At 47.2% G+C, this 17,446-nt stretch overlaps 2 protein-coding genes across 6 annotated transcripts in view; one reads left to right on the forward strand and one right to left on the reverse strand.

The window, feature by feature from the left end:
- SNAP29 (synaptosome associated protein 29) overlaps positions 1 to 13,216 on the reverse strand; it is a 119,571-nt gene extending 106,355 nt beyond the window's left edge. For 2 of the 4 annotated variants that reach the window (XM_069619952.1, XM_069619955.1), the window contains exons 1-2: positions 13,062 to 13,216; positions 5,001 to 5,304 (exon numbers count right to left, since the gene is read on the reverse strand). In XM_069619952.1, the coding sequence (XP_069476053.1) occupies positions 5,001 to 5,240 (240 nt within the window). In that variant the 5' untranslated portion in view covers positions 5,241 to 5,304; positions 13,062 to 13,216. Of the gene's footprint in view, positions 1 to 5,000; positions 5,305 to 7,942; positions 7,982 to 13,061 lie in introns of all 4 variants that reach the window. The other 2 variants (XM_069619954.1, XM_069619953.1) reach the window with 2 other exon arrangements.
- Positions 13,217 to 16,059: 2,843 nt separating this feature from the next.
- The window catches only part of PI4KA (phosphatidylinositol 4-kinase alpha), a 2,470,135-nt gene continuing 2,468,748 nt past the window's right edge, over positions 16,060 to 17,446 (forward strand). For both annotated transcript variants that reach the window (XM_069619956.1, XM_069619957.1), the window contains exon 1: positions 16,060 to 16,262. In XM_069619956.1, coding sequence (XP_069476057.1) covers positions 16,164 to 16,262 — 99 coding nt within the window. In that variant the 5' untranslated portion in view covers positions 16,060 to 16,163. The remainder of the gene's footprint in view (positions 16,263 to 17,446) is intronic.

Below are 17,446 nucleotides of genomic sequence, written 5' to 3' on the forward strand. Positions count from 1 at the left end.
GGTCATCCTCTTAGCTTCCACCACCTTTCTCCTCTGTTTAAACTTCCGTCCCGGAATGGCTACTTCCTCACGCGTTCGGCCTTGCTCAAAGTGTGCTCGGTCTTTTATCCTTGTGGGGAAGGGAAAGGGTAGTCAGGCGTGTATAGTTATCTGCAAGTTCCCGACTCTGCCTGACCCTTGTGTTGGGACATATCAGGTAAACGGCTCTGGTGTTAGTCCATTTTTGCTCACGTAGTAAGAAAATGTTCATGTCGGGAAAGGGTAGAGTTTCTAAATACCTTGCTGCGCAGGACGGAGAAAGGTGTCACAAGGAAGGGGATACCGTGCCTCACCGGTGTCTCACTTCCACTCCCTGAAGACCCTCAAGCCCCACCCTCCCCCAGGAACTGGATCCAATAGCTAGGACTGTCCTGGCTACCTGGATGACAGATCTCAGGGGATAAGTGGGTGAGACACTTTCAGGTTTCTCAACACCTTGAACTGTGGTCACTTGTGTGAGTCTTACTTCAATACCATGCCCTCCTTACACTACCCCTGTCCCCAACACCAACAACTTAAACCAACTGCGCAACGATGATCTCTTCCCAAAGTAAAGTGTTCATGGTGTTTCCAATTAACAGAAAAGTTCCCAGTCTCTCGGGCAATCAAGTGATGAAATAAACAATGTTCATAAGTATAGGACTCAAAGGTTAGGGTTGTGTTCCTTTCCCCTAGACTTCTACTTTCTTTTGGGCTTCTGAGCATCGTATCCTTTTTAGGTAAATGTCAAAGGGTAATTTACAAGGATATTCTTCTCAGCTACACAGTTCTTTTATCCAAAACAACTTGTCATACTTCCCTATCCAGCATAGGATTATGTCATTTTCACTTCAAGGGTCCTTGACCTTCTTGTTCTCAATGTTTTATGTGGTTGCTGGTCCCAGACTAGCAAAGATGTGAACAACTTGGTTTACTCTCCTGCCAAGCTGTTCCCTCTTATTCTTGGTTTCTCGTATTGTGCGGGGACCCAGACTCGCACTTCGTTGTATCCATTTGGTTCACTCTCCTGCCAAATACACAATTCCTCTCCTCTCCCTTGATTATTCTCGGGGGGCCCAGACCCTCTTTCAAATGGGTGCCGGTCCCAGACTCGCAATGCCCCTTCAGGGTCCCAGACCCCATGGGTGCACGTCCCAGGCTCGCAGTTCCTTCTCAGGGTGCTAGACCCTATTGCTCCAGCTTCTCATTTCACCCTTACTTCCCCAGACCGCCAATGCCTCTTGTGTAACCTGCATACCTGTTCGCAGATACCGGGCAGCTGCGTTGCTTCGCTAGCGTTCGGGTTAATTGCTGGTTCTGCAGACCTTTGACTCTGCCCGGCTGCGCGTTGCTACTTGCTGGTGCTTTGGAGGGGCCTGTGGTGGGCAGAGGTCCATTTTGCCAGCAGCGCAAGCAGCCCTTCCAGCATGGACCATGTGTTCCCCTTTTCCTCCGTTCATGGCTTCCCGCTCGGCTCTCGTCCGCTTGCCCAGTGCACAGCTCCCGCAGCTCCTCCTCCGATTTGTTCTTCCTCGGCATCCCAGGTGAGCTCATTTTGAACTCCTGAACTGGTTTATTGCTTTCGTTTGGGCCAATGACATCCTGTGAGAAGCTAGACCGCTCACGCTGATCCTCCAAAGCGATCCTCGGTCATCTTCTTCAAAGTACTTCTTTTAAAACCAGCAGGGGCATACCACGTCTACTGAGAATACCCATCCACAAACCCATATGGGGCTTCCTTCCCTATTTGATCCTCTCTGTGCACCACCCAAGGGGGATTGTACTGTGGACATACCGCCCCGGCCCCATGGGAAAGGTCTCCCCCTAGGGAAGAAGGAACGACAGCCTCAGATTCTTCACAGTTCATGACCAGAAGATAGACACTGGTTACACATGTTGACGACACCCTGGAACAGTATAGAGGGGGGATGCAAAGGTTGTGTGCTGTAAGGGTGCAGAAGGAGGGCTCCGACACGGAGGTGGCATGATTGTTGTCATCAAATTATATTAAAGTAAAATAAGGGTTGGAAAAAATGTGTTAATGTCCAAAAACCCGAATTCTGACCCAAACACTAATAACGTATCTAAAGTGCAGGGATGTTCTCTTCACAAAAGGTGATGAAACACCTTCAAAAGGAAAGTTCCAAATGCTGTATTAATAAAAAAGGAAATGCTCTCTTCCAAAGACCCACTGCTCCAGTATCCAGGGAATTACTCCTTTCCCCTGGATTCTGGCTTGTTCCACTTTATAAGCTAAGAAGTTGGTTCCCGAGAACCAATGTTTATTCCGCATGGGAACTTGCCTCCCTTGCCCTGGCTTTCCTACTCTTTCATAAATAGTCTACTTCCTGTTTAAATCTGGCTTCTCCTTTATTCCCTGGATAGGTCTGGTTCACTCTCCTGCCAAATACTATCCAGGGAAATATGACCGTTTATAAGAGTCTTACTGTTGGGTCCCGGACCCTGTGGTGTAAATAAAGCTCACTTTATTCTTGGACTCCAATATGGGTGCAGGTCCCAGACTCGCTGTGCTGTTCGAAATCAGCTTGGTTTATTCTCCTGCCAAGCATGGATTTCTTCAATATTTCCTTTCTTTCATGGTCCCAGATCCTCTTAATCACGATTTCAAATTTGGGTGCGGGTCCCAGACTTGCAGTACTGTTCCTTAACAGCTTGGTTCACTCTCCTGCCAAGCTGGGCTTTCTCTCTTCACGGGTTCTCTTGTTGGTAGGGTCCCAGAACCCTGTATTAGTGGATGTATGCCAATTGACCTTTTCAAAATTGATGATGAAATTAAGGTCAATAAGGCTATTTATGCAGGGGGGGGGGGGACGCAACCCCACCACTCAATCCAAAACCACCCGCAGCCCCTACCCAAACCCATTATATTATTTATTACCCCAAACACACATATTATATATAAGTCAATTAGGAGCACTATTAGGTCAATTAGGACAAAAGGTCAATTGTAAAAGGTCAATTGTAAAAGGTCAATTTGGGTAATACCGTATGATCCGTTTCTCAATCAGGGTGCCAGCCAGTCTTATTTTCCGGCTTTCAGGCTCCACAATGCTCTCAATCTGTTTGCTCTGTCTTTCCTGGTTCCCCTGGATCTCCGGCCCCTTTCAATTTGAACGGGTACCTTTTTGTTCGGTTGTGTCTTACGGGCAACAGGACTTCATGAGGTTCGGTAGTGTTCGGGCACGTCCAGTCCGTCACAGCTCTGCAGACCTCTGCGTCTCTGTCACATATCGGCCATGGAAAGTATGGAGGAGATGGTCGATATGGAAGAAGGACAGATTTATTTCATACAACGCACAGCGTGTTATAGTCTTCCAGTATTAGTCGCCTTAAAGACAAGCAGATGAGAAGCACCTGTGCGTTGCAACTTCCTTACTTTGTACCCGCGAGTAAGTTTTCTTACGCTCCCTCTTGTGTTCCCTCCCAAGTTTCTGCTTACCTTGTTTGTCGTTTGCTAGTGGGTTTTGCTTCCCACTCGAACGGCTCCTTGCCTCCTTCCGTTCTGGACTACTTACCTCTCCACTTACGCGGCGTCTGTCACCGTAACCTGTTTGCCTCTCTCTCAGCCCTTCCTGCTACTGCTGTATTCACTCCCATGCTGGGCGGTTCCCCAGCTTTCATCGTTTTCTGTGAGCGGTGTCTACTGTCAGAGCCGTGTGTTCCTGACACACGGTCCTTTCCTTGTGTTCCATTATCTCTGCGTGTTAACCGCGCGCCTGCTGGACCTCTACCTGGACAACAAGCAACCGCCTACTATGACAACCAGTGCATTCTGGTACTTGTAGGCAATCCTACTCTCGCCTTCACTCTTACTGGATTTCTCTACGGACTGCATCAGCTACCATCCATATCAAGATCTACCAGGTTTTTTTCCATCCAGTTTTTCCCTGGTTTGGGGTGGGCTCCCTGGAGTCCCCGCTGCCGGGCACATAGCCTCTGGCAAAGTGGACTCTAGGCGAGCCCGTCCTACTCTCTTCAAATCCAAGAGCAAGATTTGAAACCAAGTCCACAAGAACCACCTGGAGAGAAAAGAAGAAGGAAAGTTCTACAGACAAATCTACTGCTTCTCCAACAGATTCATCAGGTGAGGAGTGGGCTAGTTGTATAGACACTGTACTTGATCAACCTGTCAAACCTGAGAGTCCCTCCCAGAGTTCCCCCTCTGCTTGCTGTTGCTTCGCGGATCGTGGGACACCCAACGGTCTATTTGGGGGAGCGAGAGTCGTAGTTCACACATCTTGGGGTAATGGCTGTCTCTCTTCCCTCTCAGTGCGTGGAGTCTTCCCTTTCGGTTTCACGGTAGCCGCATCGGCTTCTCCAAAGGATGGTTCTCCTCTACCTGGTTTCCCCTCGTCTATTTTGTATCTCATTGGTCCAATGAGATACGGCGAAGACTAGACCGCTCACCATAGTTCAATGCAGTCATCTTCCTACTGCTAGCCATCTTCTTCCGAGTACCTATGTTAATGGTGTAAGGAAGGCAAGTTTGATTTTCCTGAACTGTACTCACGTCTACTGTGTTAGTTGGACTGACTTTACAATAAAACATGTGGGTACTGTTTGGCAATGTGTAAGAAGGATCTGGCTTAGCAGATACAGAGAGGGTGACCCACAGGCAGTATTTTGTGTGTTCTGTGGGGAATAGTCATCCCTAATCTCATAAGGAGCTACCTCTCCCATGTGATCCACCCCCCGTTTACCACCCTGAGGGTGATTATAGCACTGTGGACACACCGCCTGGCCCCATGGGAAAGGTCTCCTGCTAGGGGAGAAGGGATGACCTCCGAAGATTCGTCATAGTGTATAGGAACATTACAAAGCTGGATAGCATTTCCTCTTGTGCTACTATGCTTAAGAGTGAATCAATCTTTGGATCATATTGTACAAGTGTAGTACTAGATCTCTCCGCCATTAAAAGTATGCAGGAATTCGTAGATTAGAAACCATTTGTGCTCACTTACTTCAGCTGTGTCCACCCCGACTTTCTCTGACTCGTATATGAGGGAGACGCACCGGTCACTGCTCTCCACGGTTGCAGCTGCTCTCCTCATCACCTCCTGCTGCAGCGACCTCTGCCCATCAGCAGCTTCCCTGCGTTGGCTTTCAGCAGGATCATCAGAAAAATTGGGCGCTTCTCTCCATTTTGCAGATCTGAAGTCATCATCCTCATCCTCGTCAAACGGATTGTAGCTTCTGGACATGACTGCTGCCCCAGTTAGAATCTTGAAGCACCCACTGGAGAAGACCTTGCACAGCCTATTGCTGCTGTGAAAAACGGATAGGAAATGAGGAGGTTAAGCAGAGTTAAACTCAGAGAAAATCTATTGCACTACGGTTAATATGACAGACAGTTAATGACAAGGTTGGTTTCAGGAAATATTATTGTTGACTAACCCTTAAATCCAGCAGCACAGTGGGCAAAGTAAAAATAAACCCAACACACTTAAATGAACCATGATACCAAGGCACAGGGCTCCAGATAAGGCGAGTACCAGGCCTTTTTACGCATGAAAATCTTGTAAATACGCCAGAAGGAATGGCGTCTTTCCATTCAGCTTCAGAAGCATTGTGCATGCTTTCCTAGAATTTTAGGATTGTATATTTAATTAAATGGAAAACTAAGTTGCAATTGAGAACAAGTTATGCTTTTTTCCCCCCAGTCAAAGCAAACCAGTATTGCACAATTGTATTTTTCAGAGTTCCGTTGCTGTGTGCATAATCATGCAGAGGCAGATCATTTTTACACTAATTTAATTTACAGCCCAATTATAAAAACAGTGTGTAAAATGAGGACTATGCACAGTCTAGTTTACATCCATTCAACCTTGCAGTCAATGGGGTACATTACTATAAATGGTCAGTGGCAGCAGAGTCTTTGCTCAAGGGTGAGTAATTGTCATTACACTGATCACAGGTGTTCTAGCGTCTCAAATCTTCAAGACTAGAAATAAAACATCCAAAACCTGACTCTCAAGAATGTGCATGCGCTGTTCAAAAACAAATGAAAGTTACATTGGTAATAATATAAACTCAGCAAAACCTGTCCCTGTGATAATCAAGATAGGTATTTAACTTTATGTAGCGCTTCATAAATGGTTTGTCATACATCTAGGTACGGTGATCATTATACCTTAGTCGATACTCAGTTAACCAACCTCTCAAGGATGTTAGCCAATAAGATAGCTCGCTGGATGAGCACTCGTTTCTGCAATCTCTGCGTGATCTGTGGGTTGCAGGTTTCGAATCCCGGCAAGTCCAACTCAGCCTTTCATCCTTTCCAGGTCGATAAAGGAGTACCGACTTTGGTTTGGTGGTAATTGTGATAAATATGTCCTATGTACAGCGCTTTGCCAAAAGAGCTATATAAATAACCACTTGACCACTAGATTAGATATAGAATTTAGCATGGAGTCCTTGCCTCTCTGCTCTGTTGTATCATAACATTGGCATACCATTAGGTAGCAATAGCTCCAGGAAATTAGGACTTTCATTAAACATCAAAAGACAATTCTGCTATCGAATCTCAAAACACACAATACAAATTCATGTATGCTTTAATTTATAATTGGCTAGGTTTTTGTGATTTCAACATTTAAATATATACAGGAGAGATGAAATGGCCAGACCTTAGAGAAATAATGAAAGGTGTATTCTATCACAATGCAGAAAGCTGCTGCATAGTAATGATTTCCATACAGATTTTTCACAGGTCGACTGGATGTTGCATACATTTTACTCTCTTGCGAAGGAGAAAAGTATGTTTACTCTCTTAAAATCACATTTACTCTCAAAGTTTAAAAATAGAGAGTAAAATACTCCCACATCAAAATATTATCTGGAGCACTGCCAAGGCATCAGACAAAACACTTTTTGCACGCACAAAATATGCAGGCCCACTTTCTCATACCCTCACCTGCAACCCCCAGGATGAGAAACACAATCTAAACTATTGCAATCCCATAACAGTTTTGTTAGAGCCGGAACAAGTCAGTCATGTGGGGCTCCACCACCCATCAAGCCTGCACCCATTCACTCAGTAAAGTTGTCTGCCCAATACCTTTCCTCTGTGCTCTTAATAATTGCATTCTCTCTCTTTTTGACACTCTTAGCCTTTGGCCCACCATCTACCACTGGATGCTTCCCTTGGACCGTGAATCTTACCCAGGCTAACTCAGAACCTAACCCTCACTCCACACTCCTGCAGAAATCACTGCCTTCCAAGTCCTGCATAAAACTTAAGACCAAAAGTTGGCAGAGACACCCATTCCCGTTGACCACCCATTTTCTCTGCACGACTCAAGTTCCTGCTCAGATTCTATTCTTCCATTAATGATGCAGAGCAACCCAGCAGGTGCTAAACCACTACTGTCTTGGAACAAATGGCACTGTGTAGTCAGAAGAACATGAATTCTCAGAGGACATGATGTACAATCTTTTAAAGTAAAGATATACAGCCTAACCTTCCCTATGACTGTGGGTGGTCCCTATTGTTACTAAGGTGTTCATTTGTCAGTCGTGAATGCCCAAAGAAATAAGTCTGCTGTCCAAAACTCCTAACTGACCCTTCCACTAAGCAAACCTAACTTGGGTTAGGAGAATGACTTCCTTCTGCTGAGGGTACTTCTAGTTACAAAGGCTAAAGTGTCCTTAATTGATGGACACTCTTGTCCCCCTACACACCCTTTGCACTGGTAACCACCAGTCAAGAATTCAAAAATGTGTACTTTATATAAATCGTTTGCAATGATACAGGCTGAACCAATTAATTTTACTAATATTACAGTAATCAGAAATTCCATACACTACCTTTTTAATAAGTACAATAATTCAACAAATCATAATAGAAAGAAGCTCAACGCGTTTCAGGAATACATATCCCTTCTTTAGGAGCAAATATACTTACATTTCAATCAAACGTTCATTCTTCTAACTCCAAAAGTACCTACAAGGCCAATTTGAGACTCTTATCAGACTATTACTTATCGATCTATATAGTATGTGATTTACAGTGCTTTTCAAAGACGATACCACTGTTTATTATACATACACGGGTTAAAAAAAAAAAGGAAATAACCTGTGTGAAAGAATTTTCAAACAATGTTGAGATGTATCAATTCTGTGAACTAATCATGTGTTCAGACTAGTATATGTGCCCTTTTCTACTCTCTGTTTTGTGGCCATTTAATCCACACTGGCTACACATACTCAGTGCACCCAGGCACGTTTTACTACATTACTCACTCCACTGACCTGGACTACCGTCCCTAAGGGCATTCAGCCCACAGCGCTGTGGAATCATCCCAATGGTAAAAAGCGTTAAACAAATGCCCAATAACAGCGCCTAGATACACAAGGGTTCAGGGAGCTGCAACAAATGCAAACATAAACCTAACATCTCCGCCCTCAAGCTCTTGTCAACAGCATGGGGTGGACAAGAAGTGGGGGTGTAAGACACCGGGCAGCAAGTAAGAGAAGTGCACCAGATGGCAGCTGCAGGCAAATGTGGTGGGGGGGGGGGGCCCCTTCATGGAAGAACGAGGTAGAGGGGAAAGTGGGGCAGAAATCCCTTAAAAAGCAGGTCAGGACGGGCATTAGAGCGTGCCCTGTGACATTTGCTATGCAGAAATTGCCTGCGCACTAAATATCACCGACATGGAACTCATACTAATTACAAGAAGTCCTTAGAGATTGCCTTTGTATTTTCGTGAAATGTGGAAGATTGGTTGTGACCCTAGTTCTTAGCAGTGATGCTGCCACACTGGCGATCTTTCACCCTCTGCATATACGTATTGGTTTGCCTTGATTGGGCGTGTGGTGTGATGAATCCAAAAGAACGTGGTCTCCCCTCCCCAAGGAAGAGCCACCCGCTTTGCTAACAGAGGTGACCCACCCCCCAGAGGACAGGAAATCCCCAGATAGGGAGATCATTTCCCCAGACACTAATATCTTGGTTGACTACTTGGGAGTTTAACTGTGTGACAATTTAAAACTTCCTGTTAGAACAGCTGGTTTGGTTTCTGTAGCCCTGCATTCCCAGTCCTCGCCAAATACATGAGAACAGGGAATGAACCAAACCCCTGGAGTGGGGGCAGATAAAAAGCCAATCATAAGTGCCAGAGGAGGAACGCGAAGTACGAGAGGGCCAGAAACAACCCTGTGGGAGGTGTGGCAGGAGAGAGTGAGTGTATAGGATAGAAGGCGGTCACGGGTTGGGGGGGGGGGCGTGTTGACGAATAAGTGACTCAGTGTCAGACAATGTGAGGTGGGCAACTTTGTGAAGATTTTTCAAAATACGTCATTTGATTAAACTCAAATAGGTTTGATAAACACCTCACTATCCCTAACCTAACGAGGATTTCCCTACCTATAATATAAGCTAAAGGAATCTGTCCCTCACACGTGTACATCCAATTAACTCAACAAGGTAATGCATAACAGTTTAAACATAACAAAAATTAACATTGATCTGTAAGACCTAATAACAGTCCACTGTGTAATCTGGGTGAATTCCCCCTTCCCCAGATTTTATCAGCATTTCAGTCAATGATTCAAGAGTATAAGGAAAGCCTGTAGCACAACGAAGTTCAAATAAAGGTCCGCTTCCCTGATGGTTCTTCACATGTGGGAGACCCAACCATTCAGAAATGTCCCTTGCCTCTCCCCTGGCGGAAGAGAGTCCCACACAACAACTTCTTAACAACCAACAGGTATAATTCCTCAGTATATTTCAGAATGATTCTGTAGTAGTTTGCAATGCACTGTCATCAGCAATTACTTCTCTGCTACAAAAGGATGTACTTCCATAGTGCATTTAGGTCAACAAAAATACTTCTGTCAGGATGATTCTGCAATAGTTTACAAATGTACTAATCAATAATGTTTATTAGCCAAGATAATTCCACAACATTTAATCATGAGCTTTGGTAGTCCTGCCACTTCAACACTTTCATTAATACCACAGTACTTGAAAGAGTTCCACCTGGTCTACTCCCCTGCCAGGCCTACACTACAAAAGGCCTTTGGCCTGGTGTACTCATGCCAGGACACTGTGAAACTACTAATATGAGTACTACTGTGGCACAGTTCTGCTTTGCACAACGTATAAAGTCTTAGCCTTTCCACAACTTCAAGGTTGACTACTTCTTCCGGGAAAACATCCGTTTTTTCCACCCTTGCGATTGCCACACGCAATGCAGGTTATGTCCCTCTCCACCAGAACACCTCCTGTCAGAATGGTAGCCTTCCCAACACCCTTGTTCCTCCACTAGTTTTAACTAAGTGCTGATAATGGATTTCTCCCACTCTTGCTCTCATTTGCTTTAGGCAATGCTTGTTCACGTCAGTTATTTCTATTGCCTCGGTTTCCATTTTACAAAAGGGTACCTATACAGCTGGTTGTTTAACTTCCCCCTTTTGATTTTGGCAATGCTGGTTCTCTGACTATATTCATTATTGCCCTCTTTTTATTTGGCAAAATATGTTGGTTTTGCGTTTTAGAAACATTGACCTTGGGTGTTGCTGGCAATTGTTCAAACCCTTAAATTCACAATGGTTCTGCCACTTCTTCCCCTTTATATCAATGTGCCAGTCAAAATAAATATCTCCTAGCTTTTCACTGGTTCGATTTATGCATCTACTTTTCTGCCATTTAATTGTTTTTTTTATTTGTTCGGTATTCAAAAGGCCCACGAGCGCCCTGTTGTCAAAGTATTCAAGTGAACTCGCCAGTTTTGGCTTGCGGGTCTGCTCACTCCGCTCGCGGTGGGCTCTCTGCTTCTGCTTTACGCAGACTGGAAAACTGCCCTGCTCGGTTCGAAATTGGAGTGTTCCTTGTTCCACAGACTGTCAGGTGCTTGCCAGCCACCCAAGCATGTTCTGCTTTGGAGAGAGTGTTCCCATTTTACGCTGCACAATCTCAGCAAACATGCTTCTCGTTTCCATAAAACGCTTCCTGGTGTGCGCCCTACTCAAACAGTCCCTGAAGAGAGAGGCACTTGCAGAACCGGCATCCGTACAACAAAAGTCGGTGGTTTTCGGATTCTCCGTTTAGCTGCAATCTTGCCATGGAGTCGCGACAAGCACTCCAACTTCTACTACTACTGCTGCTACTCCTAATGGCCTGCATCGAAGGGGGCCCTTTATGACTCGCCCTGCGCTCACCGGCACTTCACATGTAGTTACTTCATGACCTGCTGAGCGATCCCATACATGTACGCAGCTCAACAGGAGAAAGGCTGGGGCTGTAAACTGCTCTTTCCTTCTCTCTTTTTATCCCCTTGTCTATGGTGAAGCCCGAGTATTTGCTGGCTGGATCTATCATGTTATACCCTCTGCGCTGAATTGCTGGAGTGTGGGCGGGTACTGAATTACCCCGGAAATACTCTTCGTTGCCTGTTCCTTTCATTTGAAAATCAAAATTAGCTGTGTGTATTAACATCCTGCATCCTAATTTCACCCCGGCACCCCACCTCCCCCAAACCCTCACCTAAACCTAGACCATCAGTTCCAGGGACGGGATTGCCAGTTCTTCTGGTCGGCAGAAGGCTGTTGTCCACAATAGTGTGCAGAGAATGGCTATCAGAACAACCCTTGGAAGATTACTAGGACCAACCGAACTTCCCCACGATAGATCTTTGTGTGGGTGCGTTCTATGCTTTGGGAGACATCCACGTTCTTCACAAGGTAATGATGCAGACCCTGCTATTAAATACGAGATTGGGGCATGGCGGTTAACAATGGTCCGAGTTACAGGGTTGCATTCATTCCAGGTTTTTGCAGGCATGTTAAATGCTTGCAGGATTCCTTCTGGGGTCTCTCGCTTAGGAGTGTATTCAGACCTAAAATCTGACACCCATTAGTCCTGCCTTGTTGCAGTAACTGCAGCCTTCAGTCAACTAATGCTGGCAGTAGGAATGGCCGTATCCCAGAACATAGACTGTATGTCCTTAATCAAGCTCACGTTCATTTACTTGTGACAGCACCTCGATGCCCCTGGGCTGTAGTGCGCTATACAAATACATTTAAATGTATCCCATAAAAGATGTGGTGACCTCGAATGACAACTTCTCCAGAGGAGCCCATTCTGGAAAGGTTTGTTTGATATGTCAAGCCCAATGAGAATTCCCCCCCTCCACCCCCAACCACGTACATCCTATTTTCCAATAGGAAAAGGGTTGGGCTTGCTGAAAATGTGTAATATTGGTCCACTTCGAACATTATTTTCAAGGTCTCTTTTGGTACCCAGTCCACCACTGCCTGTATAAGGGGTTAAAACTACCAAGTGTACAATATTTGCAAGCACAGACATACTAGCGCCGGTATAGTCACCAAGAAAATAACTCAGTGGAAAGAAAGCAGGATACTGGCAGTTAAGTTCATTATTATGCAGTATCCCAAAGACAATGGGTACAACTCTTGAAACCAAGAATGCGAGTGCAGCACCAACTACTGAATGACAGCTGTCCTCCAAAGTCACCGAATGTCGGAGTGCTTCGGCGAGGTGAGTATGCCCTGCAATGCAGACTCCCCGGCTCTTTCCGGAGAGAGGCCTGGGTAACACCTGACCGTGAAGCCCTTGTGCTGGGGCTGCGCAGGAATCTCTTTCCATGTTATCCTGTCGCAGGGTCTCAAGGCACGCCTCCCCGCCCTCTCTCATATCCCCTTTCCCAGGTCCCAAACCCTCCTGTTTCACTCTGTCGCAACACTTCCATCCACTTCTCCTTCACGGTCTCCAGGGGTTTCATATCCACCAGCAACCGCCCATCCAACTGCAAAGCAGGGTCTTGAGTGGCCCACTCCTCTGCCATGCTCCGGGAGCGCGCCGACCATCACAATGCCTCCATCCCAGGTTCCCCCTCCCCCGCCATGGGCTCTTTCCCTCCTAAACCCCCCGGCGCCCTTCTCTCCTGCGTACCCTTACTCTTTGAGTCTCTTACATGGCGTCACGCCCCCCCGCCCCGCTCTCAATGGCTCAGGGTTCTCCGTCCGTCCGTCTCAGCCCGGCCACATACAGTGCAGCTCACCTGCTCCGCCGCTCGCAGGACTCCCCTCTCGCTCTCCCAGGTCCAGCTTCTCAGCTGCTACTGTGGAGTGTGGACGAGTTCACAACAATACTTCCGCCCTGCGCCGACGTCACCGAGCTCCCCACCAGAGAGTTCCGCCCCTTTCCGCCCCGAGCCCCGCCCACTGAGTGCTTATAAATTAAACCCTGGGGCCTAGCCCATGGAATGCAGTGCTATCACAGCACTGACACTGTGAAACCAGCCCTCACAGCACTGGCACAGTGAAACCATCCATCACAACACGGGCCCTGTGAAACCATCCTTCACAACACTTGCCCAGTGAAACCATCCATCACAGCACTGACCCTGTGAAACCAGCCATCACAGCACTGACCCTGTGAAACCATCCATCACAGCACTGACCCTGTGAAACCAGCCATCACAACACGGGCCCTGTGAAACCAGCCCTCACAGCACTGGCCCAGTGAAACCACCCATCACAACACTGGCCCTGTGAAACCATCCTTCACAACACTTGCCCAGTGAAACCATCCATCACAGCACTGACCCTGTGAAACCAGCCATCACAGCACTGACCCTGTGAAACCATCCATCACAGCACTGACCCTGTGAAACCAGCCATCACAACACGGGCCCTGTGAAACCATCCATCACAACACGGGCCCTGTGAAAATATCCTTCACAACACTTGCCCAGTGAAACCACCCATCACAGCACTGACCCTGTGAAACCAGCCATCACAGCACTGACCCTGTGAAACCAGCCATCACAGCACTGGCCCTGTGAAACCATCCATCACAGCACTGACCCTGTGAAACCAGCCATCACAGCACTGACCCTGTGAAACCAGCCATCACAGCACTGACCCTGTGAAACCAGCCCTCACAGCACTGGCCCAGTGAAACCAGCCCTCACAGCACTGGCCCAGTGAAACCATCCATCACAACACGGGCCCTGTGAAACCATCCTTCACAACACATGCCCAGTGAAACCATCCATCACAGCACTGACCCTGTGAAACTAGCCATCACAGCACTGACCCTGTGAAACCAGCCCTCACAGCACTGGCCCTGTGAAACCATCCATCACAACACGGGCCCTGTGAAACCATCCTTCACAACACTTGCCCAGTGAAACCATCCATCACAGCACTGACCCTGTGAAACCAGCCATGACAGCACTGACCCTGTGAAACCAGCCATGACAGCACTGACCCTGTGAAACCAGCCCTCACAGCACTGGCCATGTGAAACCATCCATCACAACACTGACCCTGTGAAACCAGCCATCACAGCACTGGCCCTGTGAAACCAGCCCTCACAGCACTGCCCCTGTGAAACCAGCCATCCCAACACTGGCCCAGTGAAACCAGCCATCACAACACTGGCCCTGTGAAACTAGCCATCACAGCACTGACCCTGTGAAACCATCCACCACAACACTGGCCCTGTGAAACCATCCATCACAACACTGACCCTGTGAAACCATCCATCACAACACGGGCCCTGTGAAACCATCCTTCACAACACTTGCCCAGTGAAACCAGCCATCACAACACTGACCCTAGGAAACCAGCCATCACAGCACTGACCCTGTGAAACCATCCACCACAACACTGGCCCTGTGAAACCATCCATCACAACACTGACCTTGTGAAACCAGCCATCACAGCACTGGCTCTGTGAAACCAGCCATCCCAACACTGTCCCAGTGAAACCCACTGACCCTGTGAAACCAGCCCTCACAACACTGACCCTGTGAAACCATCCATCACAACACTGGCCCTGTGAAACCAGCCATCACAACACTGGCCCTGTGAAACCAGCCATCACAACACTGACCCTAGGAAACCAGCCATCACAACACTGACCCTGTGAAACCATCCACCACAACACTTGCCCTGTGAAACCATCCATCACAACACTGACCCTGTGAAACCATCCACCACAACACTGGCCCTGTGAAACCATCCATCACAACACTGACCCTGTGAAACCATCCATCACAGCACTGACCCTGTGAAACCATCCATCACAGTACTGAGCCTCAGCTTTGGTATCCAACAACACCGCTGAGGAATCGAAACTGTCAGCAAGATATAGAACGAGAGCACCCTGTAGAATGCATAATAGATGTGTGACTGAATTGACGTAGTCGTCATCGTTGGATAATGCGTAGATATATTATACTACCTCTTAATTACACTGATGTAGTTGTGTAATCAATTTACTACAGGGATCAACAGTACGGGTTTGATTCGGGGGTTTGTGTACCCTCCGAAGCATTCTGTGGAAATAAAAAAAATGTAAATTAACAAAATTACATCTCTCACGGGAGTATTGTTTTTAAACTTTAATAGCTGTTTCCAAGATGGCCGACACGTTTACAATAATCACGTCGTCGACCGAAACAAACTCAGGGAAATGTTCTGTCCACATTTCCACAATGACCTGAACGTTAGTCTTAACTCCGATTTTCAAACCTAACTCAGTATATCCAACGCCTCTTGCTCAGGGGGCAAGGGTGCTGGGAACTGTTTTCCTGACCCAAGATGGCCGCTGATAAAATTCACAAATTGAAAGACAAGCGTTCCTTTGAATATTAGGCGTGCCCCCTCACGAAAGCGAAAATAGCATTGATTAATTCTGTTTAAGTCTCTGTGTACAATTAATTTATCTGTTTGATATAGCAATTATCAGCATAAAAATGTGCCGCTGTACGTAATTAATTCTCTTATTTTTACAGTAAACGTTGTATGTGAAAATGAACGTTCATAGATCCCGTTTTAACAGCATTAAAACTATATCTCTTCTTCCACTCAAAATCAACAAGGAGATCACTATCTGAAAGAGAGCTCGCAGAGAGTTGTATACCCCCGTCGTGTGTTGTGTTCGCAAGTGACAGTATTCGGAGGTGTTTCCAGTCTGTAAACACGGGTCCCCGCGTACGTAGCGTTTCCTCACGTGACCCGACCCTGTCGGCCAATCGCTCTCCTTGCTCTAGTCAGCTGTTCCAGAAGCTTAGACAGGCCGCTGTCAAGAGACGCTTTCCCGGCTGCTGACGTTCCTGCCGCAGGACAGTGTCCCCCATACCACAAGCAAGATGTCGGGCAAGGGGGGCGGCCCGCGGGGATTCTACTTCAACACCGTGCTATCCCTCGCCCGCTCTCTGGCCGTGCAGAGGCCGGCACCCTTGGAGAAGGTAAGGGGTCGCAGAACTGCATAGGGTTACCAAGAGGCACTTTGTAGGTAAATAGGGTTAGCTGCCAGAGCTTCCAACTTGTCCCAGTTCTGTAGGTTTTGTTTTTAGCTCAACCTTTCATGCTTTTGTTTCTGGTATTTGTAGTTTTGCTTTCCCTACTTTAATGCAGGACTACGAGTGTCACGATGCACAGCACAAATAAAATGGGTCTGGGGGAGCAATTTACACCTGGCATGGAATAAGTTATGAGCTCTCCTTATGGGAACCCGGTGTGGTAGGTATGGCACTATTGAATAATTAATGGGGTGAATGTACTCGGGTCAGGAAGACGCTCAGATGGTGAGGCATGTCTGTTGGGGGTAAATTAATGGATTGCCAGATGGGTGATAGGAAGAATAAAGGAACTAGAACACTCTAAAGTTTCCAGTAGCCATGCACGAGAAGTCCATCAAGTCCTGTTTTTGCTTGGAATTCCGAGAATTGTAGTTTTCTTGAATTTCAAATGGGAAAGGAAAAAACCGCCCCAGAATCCAATGGCAAAAAGAAATGGGGTAGATAGCCTTCTCACATACGTCTACGGGAAACCTGACAACCCAGGTGTGACTGAGGTAAGGGATGGAGGAAATTAGGCTTATGCAATACTGGGGTTAGTGGATCTGAAGGCACTGCATGACTAGGGATGGGGGATCTGAAGGCACTGCATGACTAGGGATGGGGGAACTGAAGGCACTGCATGACTAGGGATGGGGGAACTGAAGGCACTGCATGACTAGGGATGGGGAATTGAAGGCGCTGCATGACTAGGGATGGGGGAATTGAAGGCTCTGCATGACTAGGGATGGGGGAGCTAAAGGCGCTGCATGACTAGGGATGGGGGAACTGAAGGCGCTGCATGACTAGGGATGGGGGAACTGAAGGCTCTGCATGACTAGGGATGGGGGAACTGAAGGCGCTGCATGTCTAGGAATGGGGGAACTGAAGGCGCTGCATGACTAGGGATGGGGGAACTGAAGGCGCTGCATGTCTAGGGATGGGGGAACTGAAGGCGCTGCATGTCTAGGGATGGGGGAACTGAAGGCGCTGCATGACTAGGGATGGGGGAACTGAAGGCGCTGCATGACTAGGGATGGGGGAACTGAAGGCACTGCAGGACCAGGGATGGCGTAGCATTGGGCAGCAATCAC

The sequence above is a fragment of the Ambystoma mexicanum genome, chromosome 10 (assembly GCF_040938575.1).
Source record: "Ambystoma mexicanum isolate Mex_15411 chromosome 10, UKY_AmexF1_1, whole genome shotgun sequence".
Taxonomy (NCBI): Eukaryota; Metazoa; Chordata; class Amphibia; order Caudata; family Ambystomatidae; genus Ambystoma; species Ambystoma mexicanum.